General features: G+C 34.6%; 1 protein-coding gene across 4 annotated transcripts in view; it reads right to left on the reverse strand.

The window, feature by feature from the left end:
• Positions 1-918: 918 nt before the first annotated feature.
• The window catches only part of LOC146783288 (immunoglobulin lambda-1 light chain-like), a 113,020-nt gene continuing 95,568 nt past the window's right edge, over positions 919-18,370 (reverse strand). Inside the window, exons 4-5 of one of the 4 annotated variants that reach the window (XM_085633860.1) lie at positions 15,442-15,494; positions 919-1,740 (exon numbers count right to left, since the gene is read on the reverse strand). In XM_085633860.1, coding sequence (XP_085489986.1) covers positions 1,418-1,740; positions 15,442-15,494 — 376 coding nt within the window. In that variant the 3' untranslated portion in view covers positions 919-1,417. Of the gene's footprint in view, positions 1,741-4,213; positions 4,506-9,926; positions 10,749-13,218; positions 14,128-15,441; positions 15,495-18,370 lie in introns of those variants that run through there. The other 3 variants (XR_014970528.1, XR_014970527.1, XM_085633859.1) reach the window with 3 other exon arrangements.

The raw sequence follows: 18,370 nt of genomic DNA on the forward strand, positions 1-18,370 counted from the left end.
TACAAACACACATTTACACATTATACCCCTTCTCATCTATCCCTTTCCTCATAGGGTCTTTTATAATTTATATCAAATAAATAGAGTGCTGTAATCAGCTTGATAGAGCATCTTGATTTTAGAGAAGCAGTAGATGTAACTTGTGGCTGGTCAGAATCAGTACATTGTTTAAAAGATAGATCAGAATGTAATGTTTTTCTGATTATTATATAGCGCAAGCTACATCTCTCTGAATATGTAGACCTTTCCTGCTATTGTCGCTAAGACAAAATAACAAAAACATTTTCCATTATGAGTCTCTGTTTTCTTAGGAACCTTTAGTATGTTTTGATATGGAAATTATGAGAAAATTGAAACGTGAAATAGTGTTCTGTTTGACAGATGTTTTGTGTCAACATTGGACAGACACTGAGATGTTAGGTTTGATCAATAATATAAGGTATGGCGCTTTTGAAATGCATCAAGCATTGCTAGTCTTTTATAAGCAATGTCATTATTTTTAATATTGTCTACCGCTGGCTTCTGACATGGTACAGTCTCATGTCAAAATCTTTAAAACTATTCATTATTCAGTCTATTAATGCAAACATCTAAACATCCAAAAAGAAACACATCTGTTCTGCAATAAGTCTAACAACAAAAGATGCTTTGAGAAAGACAACTTTAATCTTCAGACTGTCACTAGTACCCTGAGCCACTGATCCACCTATGAAAATTGATAATCAATCCAGTTTTGATTATGACGGTCTGTTTAACTAAGTGTCATGCATTCTAAAACAAAAGAGAGTCATGTCCATATCCAATCCCAATATATTAGATTGGTTGAAAGAGCAGATTGAATGTTATAGCTTAGCTGTGCTGTGTTAGACAAGTAAGGTCTTATTTTCAGGTCTGAAGAAGGAAGGCTTCAGAGGTAACTAAAGGCAACACTTTTTATTATGATTTTCAGAATTTTGCAAACATTTTCAAGGGAGAATCATTGACATATACATATATATTTGGTATTAACTGACTGATATAATGGATATTCAAGAAATTAGCAACAAAATATAAAGAAATAGATTTTGAAAATATTGTGTGATGGAAAACACAAATTTTATTGACAAGACAAAAGGAAATGAAGGAGCCACAGAATAGATAAGCTCTTTCCCATTGGTGGTTCATTAAGGTTTAAATGATTGAATTACGTGACGAAAAGGAGACATTACATGTTAAATGTTAAATAAGATTGAGGAACAAAAGCAACTGGAGAGGCTATTTTGTAGTCACTCTTATTGATTCCAGCATTCAATGTACTTCCTCTCATGGAAGCTGCAGTTTATTTACTGTAAAATGATGGGTGTTAAAACTATATATCACCAAACCGTAAGAAGGAGATGAGTTCAACATTCCACAGGGAGAAAGCTGGTGTTGTATATTAAACACATTCTGATTTCTTGACAGATTTCTCAAAGGTCTTTCCCTGGTGGGTGACCTGACAGGTGACAGTCTTTTCTGCACTCCAGTCCATGGGGGGCAGAGACAGATAACTGCTGGCCATGAACAGGTTATTTTCACTCTGTTTGGTAGCTCTGCTTTTCTCTACTCCATTGGTCAATATTTGTCCATCGACTTTCCAGGTCACATCCAGAGAGGCCGGATAGAAGTCTTGGAGAAGACACACCAAAGTGGCCTTTTTTTTCTCTATCTCCTCCTGAGAGGGTGGGAAGATAGTCAGAGAAGGAGCCTTCGTCTCACCGGCTGCAAGAAAATTAGGAAAAGTATGAGAAACTAGCATAAATATTTTTTAAAATGTTTTTTTTTTTTTTGGTTACTCATCCTTTGTCAAATGCAATTACACAGGAAACATTGTTTGCAACTTCTACTAAATTGTTTTGAAACCAAACCATAAAGTTAAATATTCAGACGTATATGATAAAGCATGGAAAACATAGTTTTTGAGAAAAGAATTATGTGAGGAGAAAACTTGACTTCAGCAGACGATTTAGCTTATTGCTTTACAATGTACTCTGATTGAAATAAAAGTTTAGATGTACTTTAAAAATAGTATGGGCAAGTTAGTCTCCAGCATGAACACTTATTTACCCAAATCCAGTTGCTTTTCTAAAACATATAATTTTTCTGCAATTTGTTGAGGCATTCCTGTTTAGAAATACAAACTGTGTTTCCTTTTTTGGAAATAAAAGGATTACTGAAGTGCTAAATTACAATGAGAACAATCTCTTCCAGAGAACCTTAAATACTATTGAGGAGCTTAACACCTTCTGGTCTATGAAGAAATATTATTAAAAGTTGCTTAGAAGATCATAGTTGACACAAGGTCATGACACAAAAATACTTGTATATGGTATATTGTCCAAGCATAGAACCATAGAACTTTGGTATATGGGCTGTAAAAATTTTACTTACACAGTTTTATTTTCATACTGATCTGCTGAAAGCAAATCTATTGCTGTTACATATGAATAACATTAAGATTGGTACAGAAATAAATGACAGATTAAAGAAGTTAATAGGAGCTGACTGACTTAACACCTCAGCAATCTTCTGAGGATAACCTTATCACATAGCACAAATGAGGAAGCACCTCACATTTTATATGAATAACGTGCAATTTGTAACAGTATTGAAAACCATGAAAAAGGGTTTGTTCTCTATCATCACGTGCTTGAATCTTGCTGTTATTGCTACAACAGCAATAAAAGGATTTGCTAGTCAGTTTTTCATATTTCATCAGCCTTAGAAGATGAAAAGTGGAGTCAATGAATACTTTAAATCTTTTGGAGCTGAAACTTTCAAGTCAAGGCAGTGACATATTGCATTATCTTAAACAATTAATATATTATCAGTACTTTGTAATGTTATCAGATGTCTATCACTTTTTAAATATTTGACAGGCTCAAACCACAGTCCAAAAGGAAGCTCTTTCTTTTGGATTATAAATTCTATTAATAGAAAGAACTCAATAGGGTTTTAAATCAAATCCTCGCTGTTTGGATAGTATATTTCATTTAATAAATAGCCCATGAAACAGCAGCTTATATATGAAATGTCCCGAGTTAAACTGATTTTTCCTTTTTTTTATTTTCATGGGAAAATTCACTTTATACACTGGACCAACTCAAGATAGATGCTGTCAAAGAACGAAAATGCATGTCATGAATAAAGTAAAAAAACGTTTTAGAATATTAAAAGCAGTGCAGTCTTAGCAGGTACTGAATGGAGGAAACAAATTAACATTTGTGAAAAGATATGTTTTTTTTAAATGTGGCTGAATATTCATAGCCACAAAAAAGCAGGTGCATTAGTCTTATTGACATTGCACTATGGTACGAGGTAAATATGGGATGTTATACCATGTCACCTTATTTCATTACAAAAAAAAGATGATTAAAAGAGAATACAACATATGTTCAGTAAAAATCCATTTACAGGAAATGAGCAGCATAAACAGGAAAACATCAATAAAGATCTCCAGGTATATTTCAAATGCTTCATTTGAGGATTTATTCTATGTCTAAGGGCTCTAAAATAGCACAGGGAATGGAGGCACAGAAAAGCAACCAATCTGCAAATGACAACACCATTTGGTTGATTGTTGAATCCAGGAGATGGACCAAGGATAACGAGTGGCCCATTGTCTAAAATATCATTTGATCACAGATCATTCCCATTAAGGTATATAAGATGTAATTTCCTGTGCACATTATGAAAATATGTAAATATATAAAATGTCATGAGAATAACCTATTTCGACTCTCATGACAGGTTTGCCAATAATCAGGATGTGAGCAGAAAAAGGAAAATCAGCCTAGATTAGCAATATGAGCTGACTGTAAAAACCCTCACCTCAGGTCATTTTTTATCATTTAATTTTTGCAATGGAAAATAATTATTCAAATTTCTTATAAAAAGATAAAACATGAAGGCATTACTGTGCAAAACACTATTCCACATGCTATGTAATATTCCCAGAGAAGAATTCCATAACTATACATTATTTCCACAACTCACTATTATGGAACACCAAAGCATTAATATTACAGGATGCTGTATTACCCCATCATTTCACTAGAAATCACATAATGAGATGCAAAATCTGTTGTTGATATCTTAACACTAGAAGATGATAAAAGAACAATAACGAAAGCAATACAATTTTATAAAATATCTGCTTCCTAAGGAAGTAGTTCATATTAATTCTGCCACTTACTTAGGACGTTCAGCTGGGTTCCTCCACCGAAGATAAACACACAGTGCCACAAGACTGTGCACAAACCCAGCCAGTGCAGTTTAGCATTTGTAGCTGGATTAAAGATTGATGGCTGTGTGCATCTAAATGTCCTTAAGATACAGAGCTCCAAACAAAGTCTTTTGGCATCCAATAATTTTAGCCGTTTTCTTACCTACTCTGGTTCTTCCAAGAACAATGTTCTTTCTAGAGGACAGTGTAATATTTCCTAAGGGTTTATATAACATAAGGATTTCATAAAAAGATTTCTAGATTTAGGGCAATCTCCACACAGTCAAATGTGATTTATTTTAGTTAAACTTGAGACTCGTAGTCTAATCTCTGAATTCAATGAGAAAAACATTGAATAGCATACTTGGTAATTTAGTACCTTTATGTAGAGTGAAATCAATCGGATATGAGGCTTTTCCCACCAGGTTGATTTTTGGAGATAACTGTTAAATTAGACTGATGGTACACAAAATATTCTAACTTTAAGAAACTGTTTTCAAAATCATTACTAAGTGTATAGTCTCTCACAATTCAACAAGAACACCAAATTTTCCCCAACATATTTAAGCTCAAAATACATTCTTAGAATGTGCTGTTTATTCATTTTATTTAAAGGTATATGTCATCTAGAGAGCTAGATAACATGATTGAAAATGTGGATTCCAATTTGTAGGCTAAAGTTTCTTTCTACCTAAAAGAATCGGATTACCTTTACAGATTGCAAATTTAAAAACATATTGTAATTTTTGACAATGTGAAAATATGCATATATTGTACAAGAATATGAATTGCTAACTTCCTAAACAAGATCTTTTTTTACATTTGTAAAATGAATATAGAAACATGTAGTGGAAAATTTGTGTTAGAACGAAATAGCTCTGAGAAATATTGCACACTGCTGGTTATGTTACTTACTTAGGACGTTCAGCTGGGTTCCTCCACCAAAGATATACCCACAGTGCCACAATGCTGTACACAAACCAGCAATTTAAGGTGCAGTAAATTCAGTTCATTGATCTTTAGATTTATTTAACACCTGTTGATTAATTGTTACAGATACAGAGAAGCACTGTAAATGTTATCTGCAGCAGCTGCTGCAACAAAACAAAGAAGGATGGCAACTCCTTCACATGGTGATACAGAATAACAGGCACAAATGGGAAATGCAAAAAGTACATAAAGCAGTTACGGCTAGATGCAGGACTGCTAGAGCTCCATTGCCACAATCGCCTAATGATAGAACGCCGCAGGTACATGTGTGCATGAGAAGAATTGTTCTCAATAAATTTAAAAGGGTATGATAGACAGATCAAGCTCCATTTTCTAAAACTGTCATCATCTCCTCACAAACAAACCTCTGTAACTATAGAACCCTTGACATTTCATTCATGAACCTGCATCTTTGAGACAATCTAGACAGCTCTTAAGATCTCTGCATAATGTCATTTTGGAAAGCTGTTTACAGTACATAGTGATTTGCAATATTATTAACATACATTATTTTTGACAGATGGACCCAATAATCCAAAAATATCTTGAGCTAGTGCATTGTATTTTATTTCTCAATTATATTTCAAACGATCTATCATATTTCCAAAGCCATAAACCTTTGCTGAATTAATCTTGCTTACAATAAGAATGTTTTCTTTCTTCAGAATCTTGCTATAGTTTGAAAGACCTGAATTCCACACATTTCCCACAGTGTTACTAAAATCTTAAATAATGCGATTTTGGAAGGACCTCTTTTAGGATGAATGTAATTTACATGGGTATGGTCTTATACAATCCAACCACAGTCAAACAGTACAAAGTGGTCCAACTGTAAGATGTAGATAGAAAATCCTGACAATGTACACAAAGAAAAGTCCATGATGAGAGAGGAACATTTTGAAAGGGAATCCCTTTTTAAACTGTTATCTAGCTTATTTTTCTGTCATTAAAAAAAAAAGCAATACAAAATATTAGGTACGTCTGGCAAAAGATTATAAATTGGAAATTCATAGTAATTTCATACTTGACTGTATTGGCAATTTATTTGCTTCAAAAGTAGACAGATGTACACATGTACAATAAGTTAACATCCATCAGGTAAAGAATTACAAATAGATTTAGGGACAAATAAAGCAAAACTCCAGAAGGTTTTAAATAAATATCCTAGAAAAGTAATGTAGAGGATCAATGATGCTACTTACAAAGGACGTTCAATTGGGTTCCTCCACCGAAGATCCACCACTGTGATGTATTGCTATACAAAAACTGTCTCCACATGATGTAACAGAGCAGGAGATCATCAGACAATGTATCAATGAGATTTTATAGAAAATCCTTCTTGACTGATTTTTGAGCGTCACATGACTCTATTGTTGAAGATAGTCCAGAACCCACAAAGTGGTGCATCAGTTAGGTCAACTGTCAGGAAGCAATCTGCTTATCAGTGTCATGTTCTTCAAAAATGTCCATGAATAGAATTAATAACTTTTGTTATGACAATATTATGGGACGTTTTCTTTCACCTTCATTGGGTGAAGGATTGGGATATGCATGTTCTGATGGTATGCTGACTTTAAGAAGGCAATGGGGTGTACATGAGCCCTTAATATTTTGGCTTACCTTGCTGAACATCAACAATATGTTAACATGATCAAGAAATCATAGCCCCCAAATTACAGATTGTGTTTAGAATATCAAATATTATCATTTGCTCCCTGGATCTTCTAGGACCACATTTAATATGGGTTTGGCAGTAGGACAGTGAAGAGCCAAATAGCTCAATATACCGCCCTTTGGTTCAGCAGTAGTAATGATGAGCTTGAGGGTCTCTTTGTAAACCAGAATCCCAGAAGTCTGCTGAGTTTCATTATTCCTAAAAGCCCATGTCTAGTAGTGGTGCTCTTATTGGGTTAGACATCTACGGAAGACTGTCAAAGAATTACAGTAGTAGGAATAGCATAATTAATTGTCTAGGATTATAAAGGAGTCCAAATAATTTCATCTAATAAATATTTCAAGGGCATTATGATCAAGTATTTCCTAAATGCTGTTTTCATTGAGCTGAGATGTAAAATGCATCGTAAAGGACATCATTTACATTGAAAGTGTGCAGTGTATATCTGGTGCCTGACAAGTTGCTAACATGATCAGCCCTTTCTCAAAGTCACTAGCAGAAAATCTTTGCCTTTGACTGTGCTGTATAACTTTTATAGGAGTCCCTCACTGCAGATATTTATCTATTTCACTAGAGCTCAACCAATTGACATTGTCATTTGTTATGGCGTGAATGATTTATGCATTTAGTATAAGTGTTTACAATGCTGAAGGTTTTACTGTAACTTGCATTTACTTCCTATCTATTCCCAAAGGCAAGAGTTGTAAAAAGGATAGCCTACATCCTGTTAATCACATCTTTACTTCTCTTACCTACATACCATCCTAAGCTCAGTATGTCATGTCTGGTTCATGTGGCCTGCAAATTTATAATTGTTGCTGTTCTGAAACAATATTGGTGAATGTTTCCTAAATGTATCCAAAATCAAAATGCTTCTATTTCTACCAATGTTTAGGGCTCCTGTCATGTCACTGGGCCTATTTAAAAAAGTTGTGTGCCATTGAAATAATCTCACATTTTTGCTGGAAGTAGTCACTCCAAAGCAAAATCCACTATGGAATTCACTAGTGGTTTGCTTTATATGGGCTTCAAAGTGCTCTGTAAATTGGAAGGTTTACCACAAGAACCCAGTGCAAATGCACGCTAATATTTCACTACTGGCTTGGTAGTGCTGGAAAACCAATAGCAGTGAAAGGGAAATAAGACGCACCCTTCGCAATGTACTATTAATTGGTTCCAAGAATCAGGAGTTGACCATTCAAATGAGGATAGTCATTTGATGGTTAATTGTGGCAAGCTCATTTGGTAAAGAGAAAATTAAGTTACACTCGGTTCCTTACTTAGAATATAATCAATTCTCTCAACATTTCCAAGTCTCATCTCCCTGAGGCTGACTGTGTTTTTTATCGTACCATGTATACAAAGAATCAGACTCATTCACCCACATCTACTTTACTTTCATGCAGACACACGTTCCCCTATCATACAACCTCTCAAACCAATTTCCTCATCTATAATTTTACATTCCTTTTATAGTCAGTCTCACCTTCCTTCAGGTATCCTTTCTGTCTTAGGTGCTTTTCAATTTGGCTATGATAATCCTTATTATTACTTATGTCCACCTCCATGTCCATAAGTCCATTTTAATCATATTTTTTTTATTTTCCCCCTCACATTTTTCTTCGCTCTTCTCCTGATCTCTCATCCTTCTAATATCTATTTTTAACATTTTATGTTTTTCCTGCATTTTGTTTTTATAAGTGACCCCCACACTGTTCTGATGAAGTCTGTTTACATTGTGACCTTATTTATATAACTGAACAAGGTCATTGTGGAGAAGTGTGGCTCAATGGTTAGAGCGGCAGACCCTGATGCAGAAGTCTGGCCTGGGACCAGGGTTCAATTCCTGCCTTGGCGGGTCTTGGGCTCATAATTCCTCGGTCCTGATTTCTCGCCTCGGTGCCTGTTCTAATCATGGGTCCCACGCTGCAACTCTGGGCAATAGCTTGCCTAATTGCCCCAACAGTGCTGGGATGCCTGGATTCACCCTGGGGATGCCCAGGAGTGGACATTTCACAGGAAAAAACCAGGAAGGGTTCCCTAGCAGTATGAGTACAGCACCGGGAAACCCTGAAATGGGGTAGCTGTGCGCTATATAAGTACAAACACACATTTACACATTATATGCCTTCTCATCTATCCCTTTCCTCATAGGGTCTTTTATATGTTATATCAAATATATAGAGTGCTGTAATCAGCTTGATAGAGCATCTTGATTTTAGAGAAGCAGTAGATGTAACTTGTGGCTGGTCAGAATCAGTACATTGTTTAAAAGATAGATCAGAATGTAAAGTTTTTCTGATTGTTATATAGCGCAAGCTACATCTCTCTGAATATGTCGACCTTTCCTGCTATTGTCCCTAAGACAAAATAACAAAAACATTTTCCATTATGAGTCTCTGTTTTCTTAGGAACCTTTAGTATGTTTTGATATGGAAATTATGAGAAAATTGAAACGTGAAATAGTGTTCTGTTTGACAGATGTTTTGTGTCAACATTGGACAGACACTGAGATGTTAGGTTTGATCAATAATATAAGGTATGGCGCTTTTGAAATGCATCAAGCATTGCTAGTCTTTTATAAGCAATGTCATTATTTTTAATATTGTCTACCGCTGGCTTCTGACATGGTACCGTCTCATGTCAAAATCTTTAAAACTATTCATTATTCAGTCTATTAATGCAAACATCTAAACATCCAAAAAGAAACACATCTGTTCTGCAATAAGCCTAACAACAAAAGATGCTTTGAGAAAGACAACTTTAATCTTCAGACTGTCCCTAGTACCCTGAGCCACTGATCCACCTATGAAAATTGATAATCAATCCAGTTTTGATTATGACGGTCTGTTTAACTAAGTGTCATGCATTCTAAAACAAAAGCGAGTCATGTCCATATCCAATCCCAATATATTAGATTGGTTGAAAGAGCAGATTGAATGTTATAGCTTAGCTGTGCTATGTTAGACAAGTAAGGTCTTATTTTCAGGTCTGAAGAAGGAAGGCTTCAGAGGTAACTAAAGGCAACACTTTTTATTATGATTTTCAGAATTTTGCAAACATTTTCAAGGGAGAATCATTGACATATACATATATATTTGGTATTAACGGACTGATATAATGGATATTCAAGAAATTAGCAACAAAATATAAAGAAATAGATTTTGAAAATATTGTGTGATGGAAAACACAAATTTTATTGACAAGACAAAAGGAAATGAAGGAGCCACAGAACAGATCAGCTCTTTCCCATTGGTGGTTCATTAAGGTTTAAATGATTGAATTACGTGACGAAAAGGAGACATTACATGTTAAATGTTAAATAAGATTGAGGAACAAAAGCAACTGGAGAGACTATTTTGTAGTCCCTCACATTGATTCCAGCATTCAATGTACTTCCTCTCATGGAAGCTGCAGTTTATTTACTGTAATATGATGGGTATTAAAACTATATATCACCAAACCGTAAGAAGGAGATGAGTTCAACATTCCACAGGGAGAAAGCTGGTGTTGTATATTAAACACATTCTGATTTCTTGACAGATTTCTCAAAGGTCTTTCCCTGGTGGGTGACCTGACAGGTGACAGTCTTTTCTGCACTCCAGTCCATGGGGGGCAGAGACAGATAACTGCTGGCCATGAACAGGTTATTTTCACTCTGTTTGGTAGCTCTGCTTTTCTCTACTCCATTGGTCAATATTTGTCCATCGACTTTCCAGGTCACATCCAGAGAGGCCGGATAGAAGTCTTGGAGAAGACACACCAAAGTGGCCTTTTTATTCTCTATCTCCTCCTGAGAGGGTGGGAAGATAGTCAGAGAAGGAGCCTTCGTCTCACCGGCTGCAAGAAAATTAGGAAAAGTATGAGAAACTAGCATAAATATTTTTTAAAATGTTGTTATTTTTTGGTTACTCATCCTTTGTCAAATGCAATTACACAGAAAACATTGTTTGCAACTTCTACTAAATTGTTTTTAAACCAAACCATAAAGTTAAATATTCAGACGTATATGATAAAGCATGGAAAACATAGTTTTTGAGAAAATAATTATGTGAGGAGAAAACTTGACTTCAGCAGTCGATTTAGCTTATTGCTTTACAATGTACTCTGATTGAAATAAAAGTTTAGATGTACTTTAAAAATAGTATAGGCAAGTTAGTCTCCAGCATGAACACTTATTTACCCAAATCCAGTTGCTTTTCTAAAACATATAATTTTTTTGCAATTTGTTGAGGCAATCCTGTTTAGAAATACAAACTGTGTTTCCTTTTTTGGAAATAAAAGGATTACTGAAGTGCTAAATTACAATAAGAACAATCTCTTCCAGAGAACCTTAAATGCTATTGAGGAGCTTAACACCTTCTGGTCTGCGAAGAAATATTATTAAACGTTGCTTAGAAGATCATATTTGACACAAGGTCATGACACAAAAATACTTGTATATGGTATATTGTCCAAGCATAGAAGCATAGAACTTTGGTATATGGGCTGTCAAAAGTTTACTTACACACTTTTATTTTCATACTGATCTGCTGAAAGCAAATCTATTGCTGTTACATATGAATAACATTAAGATTGGTACAGAAATACATGACAGATTAAAGAAGTTAATAGGAGCTGACTGACTTAACACCTCAGCAATCTTCTGAGGATAACCTTATCACATAGCACAAATGAGGAAGCACCTCACATTTTATATGAATAACGTGCAATTTGTAACAGTATTGAAAACCATGAAAAAGGGTTTGTTCTCTATCATCACGTGCTTGAATCTTCCTGTTATTTCTACAACACCAATAAAAGGATTTGCTAGTCAGTTGTTCATATTTCATCAGCCTTAGAAGATGAAAAGTGGAGTCAATGAATACTTTAAATCTTTTAGAGCTGAAACTTTCAAGTCAAGGCAGTGATATATTGCATTATCTTAAACAATTAATATATTATCAGTACTTTGTAATGTTATCAGATGTCTATCACTTTTTAAATATTTGACAGGCTCAAACCACAGTCCAAAAGAAAGCTCTTTCTTTTAGATTATAAATTCTATTAATAGAAAGAACTCAGTAGGGTTTTAAATCAAATCCTAGTTGTTTGGATAGTATATTTCATTTAATAAATAGCCCATGAAACAGCAGCTTATATATGAAATGTCCCGAGTTAAACTGATTTTTCCTTTTTTTTATTTTCATGGGAACATTCACTTTATACACTGGACCAACTCAAGATAGATGCTGTCAAAGAACGAAAATGCATGTCATGAATAAAGTAAAATACGTTTTAGAATATTAAAAGCAATGCAGTCTTAGCAGGTATTGAATGGAGGAAACAAATTAACAATTGTGAAAAGATATGTATTTTTTAAATGTGGCTGAATATTCATAGCCACAAAAAAGCAGGTGCATTAGTCTTATTGACATTGCACTATGGTACGAGGTAAATATGGGATGTTATACCATGTCACCTTATTTCATTACAAAAAAAAGATGATTAATAGAGAATACAATATATGTTCAGTAAAAATCCATTTACAGGAAATGAGCAGCATAAACTGGAAAACATCAATAAATATCTCCAGGTATATTTCAAATGCTTAATCTGAGGATTTATTCTATGTCTAAGTGCTCTAAAATAGCACAGGGAATGGAGTCACAGAAAAGCAACCAATCTGCAAATGACAACACCATTTGGTTGATTGTTAAATCCAGGAGATGAACCAAGGATAACGAGTGACCCATTGTCTAAAATGTCATTTGATCACAGATCATTCCCATTAAGGTATATAAGATGTAATTTCCTGTGCACATTACGAAAATATGTAAATATATAAAATGTCATGGGAATAACCTATTTCGACTCTCATGACAGGTTTGCCAATAATCAGGATCTGAGCAGAAAAAGGAAAATCATCTTAGATTAGCAATATGAGCTGACTGTAAAAACCCTCACCTCAGGTCATTTTTTATCATTTAATTTTTGGAATGGAAAATAATTATTCAAATTTCCTATAAAAAGATAAAACATGAAGGCATTACTGTGCAAAACACTATTCCACATGCTATGTAATATTCCCAGAGAAGAATTCCATAACTACACATTATTTTCACAACTCACTATTATGGAACACCAAAGCATTAATATTACAGGATGCTGTATTACCCCATCATTTCACTAGAAAACACATAATGAGATGCAAAATCTGTTGTTGATATCTTAACACTAGAAGATGATAAAAGAACAATAACGAAAGCAATACAATTTTATAAAATATCTGCTTCCTAAGGAAGTAGTTCATATTAATTCTGCCACTTACTTAGGACGTTCAGCTGGGTTCCTCCACCGAAGATAAACACACAGTGCCACAAGACTGTGCACAAACCCAGCCAGTGCAGTTTAGCATTTGTAGCTGGATTAAAGATTGATGGCTGTGTGCATCTAAATGTCCTTAAGATACAGAGCTCCAACCAAAGTCTTTTGGCATCCAATACTTTTAGCCGTTTTCTTACCTACTCTGGTTCTTCCAAGAACAATGTTCTTTCTAGAGGACAGTGTAATATTTCCTAAGGGTTTATATAACATAAGGATTTCATAAAATGATTTCTAGATTTAGGGCAATCTCCACACAGTCAAATGTGATTTATTTTAGTTAAACTTGAGACTCGCAGACTAATCTCTGAATTCAATGAGAAAAACATTGAATAGCATATTTGGTAATTTAGTACCTTTATGTAGAGTGAAATCAATCGGATATGAGGCTTTTCCCACCAGGTTGATTTTTGTAGATAACTGTTAAATTAGACTGATGGTACACAAAATATTCTAACTTTAAGAAACTGTTTTCAAAATCATTACTAAGTGTATAGTCTCTCACAATTCAACAAGAAAACCAACTTTTCCCCAACATATTTAGGCTCAAAATACATTCTTAGAATGTGCTGTTTATTCATTTTATTTAAAGGTATATGTTATCTAGAGAGCTAGATAACATGATTGAAAATGTGGATTCCAATTTGTAGGCTAAAGTTTCTTTCTACCTAAAAGAATCGGATTATCTTTACAGATTGCAAATTTAAAAACATATTGTCATTTTTGACAATGTGAAAATATGTATATATTGTACAAGAATATGAATTGCTACCTTCCTAAACAAGATCTTTTTTTACATTTGTACAATGAATATAGAAACATGTAGTGGAAAATTTGTGTTAGAACGAAATAGCTCTGAGAAATATTGCACACTGCTGGTTATGTTACTTACTTAGGACATTCAGCTGGGTTCCTCCACCAAAGATATACCCACAGTGCCACAATGCTGTACACAAACCAGCAATTTAAAGTGCAGTAAATTCAGTTCATTGATCTTTAGATTTATTTAACACCTGTTGATTCATTGTTACAGATACAGAGAAGCACTGTAAATATTATCTGCAGCAGCTGCTGCAACAAAACAAAGAAGGATGGCAAATCCTTCACATGGTGATACAGAATAACAGGCACAAATTGGAAATGCAAAAAGTACATAAAGCAGTTACGGCTAGATGCAGGACTGCTAGAGCTCCATTGCCACAATCGCCTAATGATACAACACCGCAGGTACATGTGTGCATGAGAAGAATTGTTCTCAATAAATTTTAAAGGGTATGATAGACAGATCAAGCTCCATTTTCTAAAACTGTCATCATCTCCTCACAAACCAACCTCTGTAACTATGGAACCCTTGACATTTCATTCATGAACCTGCATCTTTGAGACATTCTAGACAGCTCTTAAGATCTCTGCATAATGTCATTTTGGAAAGCTGTTTACAGTACATAGTGATTTGCAATATTATTAACATACATTATTTTTGACAGATGGACCCAATAATCCAAAAATATCTTGAGCTAGTGCATTGTATTTTATTTCTCAATTATATTTCAAACGATCTATCATATTTCCAAAGCCATAAACCTTTGCTGAATTAATCTTGCTTACAATAAGAATGTTTTCTTTCTTCAGAATCTTGCTATAGTTTGAAAGACCTGAATTCCACACATTTCCCACAGTGTTACTAAAATCTTAAATAATGCGATTTTGGAAGGACCTCTTTTAGGGTGAATGTAATTGACATGGGTATGGTCTTATACAATCCAACCACAGTCAAACAGTACAAAGTGGTCCAACTGTAAGATGTAGATAGAAAATCCTGACAATGTACACAAAGAAAAGTCCATGATGAGAGAGGAACATTTTGAAAGGGAATCCCTTTTTAAACTGTTATCTAGCTTATTTTTCTGTCAATACAAAAAAAAGCAATACAAAATATTAGGTACGTCGGGCACAAGATTATAAATTGGAAATTCATAGTAATTTCGTACTTGACTGTATTGGCAATTTATTTGCTTCAAAAGTAGACAGATGTACACATGTACAATAAGTTAACATCCATCAGGTAAAGAATAACAAATAGATTTAGGGACAAATAAAGCAAAACTCCAAAAGGTTTTAAATAAATATACCTAGAAAAGTAATTTAGAGGATCAATGATGCTACTTACAAAGGACGTTCAATTGGGTTCCTCCACCGAAGATCCACCACTGTGATGCATTGCTATACAAAAACTGTCTCCACATGATGTAACAGAGCAGGAGATCATCAGACAATGTATCAATGAGATTTTATAGAAAATCCTTCTTGACTGATTTTTGAGCGTCACATGACTCTATTGTTGAAGACAGTCCAGAACCCACAAAGTGGTGCATCAGTTAGGTCAACTGTCAGGAAGCAATCTGCTTATCAGTGTCATGTTCTTCAAAAATGTCCATGAATAGAATTAATAACTTTTGTTATGACAATATTATGGGACGTTTTCTTTCACCTTCATTGGGTGAAGGATTGGGATATGCATGTTCTGATGGTATGCTGACTTTAAGAAGGCAATGGGGTGTACATGAGCCCTTAATATTTTGGCTTACCTTGCTGAACATCAACAATATGTTAACAGATCAAGAAATCATAGCCCCCAAATTACAGATTGTGTTTAGAATATCAAATATTATCATTTGCTTCTTGGATCTTCTAGGACCACATTTAATATGGGTTTGGCAGTAGGACAGTGAAGAGCCAAATAGCTCAATATACCGCCCTTTGGTTCAGCAGTAGTAATGATGAGCTTGAGGGTCTCTTTGTAAACCAGAATCCCAGAAGTCTGCTGAGTTTCATTATTCCTAAAAGCCCATGTCTAGTAGTGGTGCTCTTATTGGGTTAGACATCTACGGAAGACTGTCAACGAATTACAGTAGTAGGAATAGCATAATTAATTGTCTAGGATTATAAAGGAGTCCAAATAATTTCATCTAATAAATATTTCAAGGGCATTATGAACAAGTATTTCCTAAATGCTGTTTTCATTGAGCTGAGATGTAAAATGCATTGTAAAGGACATCATTTACATTGAAAGTGTGCAGTGTATATCTGGTGCCTGACAAGTTGCTAACATGATCAGCCCTTTCTCAAAGTCACTAGCAGAAAATCTTTGCCTTTGACTGTGCTGTATAACTTTTATAGGAGTCCCTCACTGCAGATATTTATCTATTTCACTAGAGCTCAACCAATTGACATTGTCATTTGTTATGGCGTGAATGATTTATGCATTTAGTATAAGTGTTTACAATGCTGAAGGTTTTACTGTAACTTGCATTTACTTCCTATCTATTCCCAAGGCAGGAGTTGTAAAAAGGATAGCCTACATCCTGTTAATCACTTCTTTACTTCTCTTACCTACATAGCATCCTAAGCTCAGTATGTCATGTCTGGTTCATGTGGCCTGCAAATTTATAATTGGTGCTGTTCTGAAACAATATTGGTGAATGTTCCCAAACAAGATCTTTTTACATTTGTACAATGAATGTAGAAACGTGTAGTGGAAAATTTGTGTTAGAACGAAATAGTACTGAGAAATATTGCACACTGCTGGTTATGTTACTTACTTAGGACGTTCAGCTGGGTTCCTCCACCAAAGATATACCCACAGTGCCACAATGCTGTACACAAACCAGCAATTTAAAGTGCAGTAAATTCAGTTAATTGATTTTTAGATTTAATTTATCACCTGTTGATTAATTGTTACAGATACAGAGAAGCACTGTAAATATTATCTGCAGCAGCTGTTGCAGCAAAACAAAGAAGGATGGCAACTCCTTCACATGGTGGTACAGAATAACAGGCACAAATGGGAAATGCAAAAAGTACATAAAGCAGTTACGGCTAGATGCAGGACTGCTAGAGCTCCATTGCCACAATCGCCTAATGATACAACGCCGCAGGTACATGTGTGCATGAGAAGAATTGTTCTCAATAAATTTAAAAGGGTATGATAGACAGATCAAGCTCCATTTTCTAAAACTGGCATCATCTCCTCACAAACAAACCTCTGTAACTATAGAACCCTTGACATTTCATTCAGGTACCTGCATCTTTGAGACATTGTAGACAGCTCTTAAGATCTCTGCATAATGTCATTTTGGAAAGCTGTTTACAGTATATAGTGATTTGCAATATTATTAACATACATTATTTTTGACAGATGGACCCAATAATCCAAAAATATCCTGAGCTAGTGCATTGTATTTTATTTCTCAATTATATTTCAAACGATCTAACATATTTCCAAAGCCATAAACCGTTGCTGAATTAATCTTGCTTACAATAAGAACGTTTTCTTTCTTCAGAATCCTGCTATAGTTTGAAAGATCTGAATTCCACACATTTCCCACAGTGTTACTAAAATCTTAAATAATGCGATTTTAGAAGGACCACTTTAGGGATGAATGTAATTTACATGGGTATGGTCTTATACAATCCAACCACAGTCAAACAGTACAAAGTGGTCAAACTGTAAGATGTAGATAGAAAATCCTGACAATGTACACAAAGAAAAGTCCATTATGAGAGAGGAACATTTTGAAAGGGAATCCCTTTTTAAACTGTTATCTAGCTTATTTTTCTGTCAATACAAAAAAAAGCAATACAAAATATTAGGTACGTCGGGCACAAGATTATAAGTTGGAAATTCATAGTAATTTCGTACTTGACTGTATTGGCAATTTATTTGCTTCAAAAGTAGACAGATGTACACATGTACAATAAGTTAACATCCATCAGGTAAAGAATTACAAATAGATTTAGGGACAAATAAAGCAAAACTCCAGAAGATTTTAAATAAATATACCTAGAAAAGTAATGTAGAGGATTAATGATGCTACTTACAGAGGACGTTCAATTGGGTTCCTCCACCGAAGATCCACCACTGTGATGTATTGCTATACAAAAACTGTCTCCACATGATGTAACAGAGCAGGAGATCATCAGATAATGTATCAATGCAATTTTATGGGAAATCTTTCTTGACTGATTATTGAGCGTCACATGACTCTATTGTTGAAGAAAGTCCAGAACCCACAAAGTGGTGCATCAGTTGGATCAAC

The sequence above is a fragment of the Triturus cristatus genome, chromosome 11, assembly GCF_964204655.1.
Source record: "Triturus cristatus chromosome 11, aTriCri1.1, whole genome shotgun sequence".
NCBI classification, from domain to species: Eukaryota; Metazoa; Chordata; class Amphibia; order Caudata; family Salamandridae; genus Triturus; species Triturus cristatus.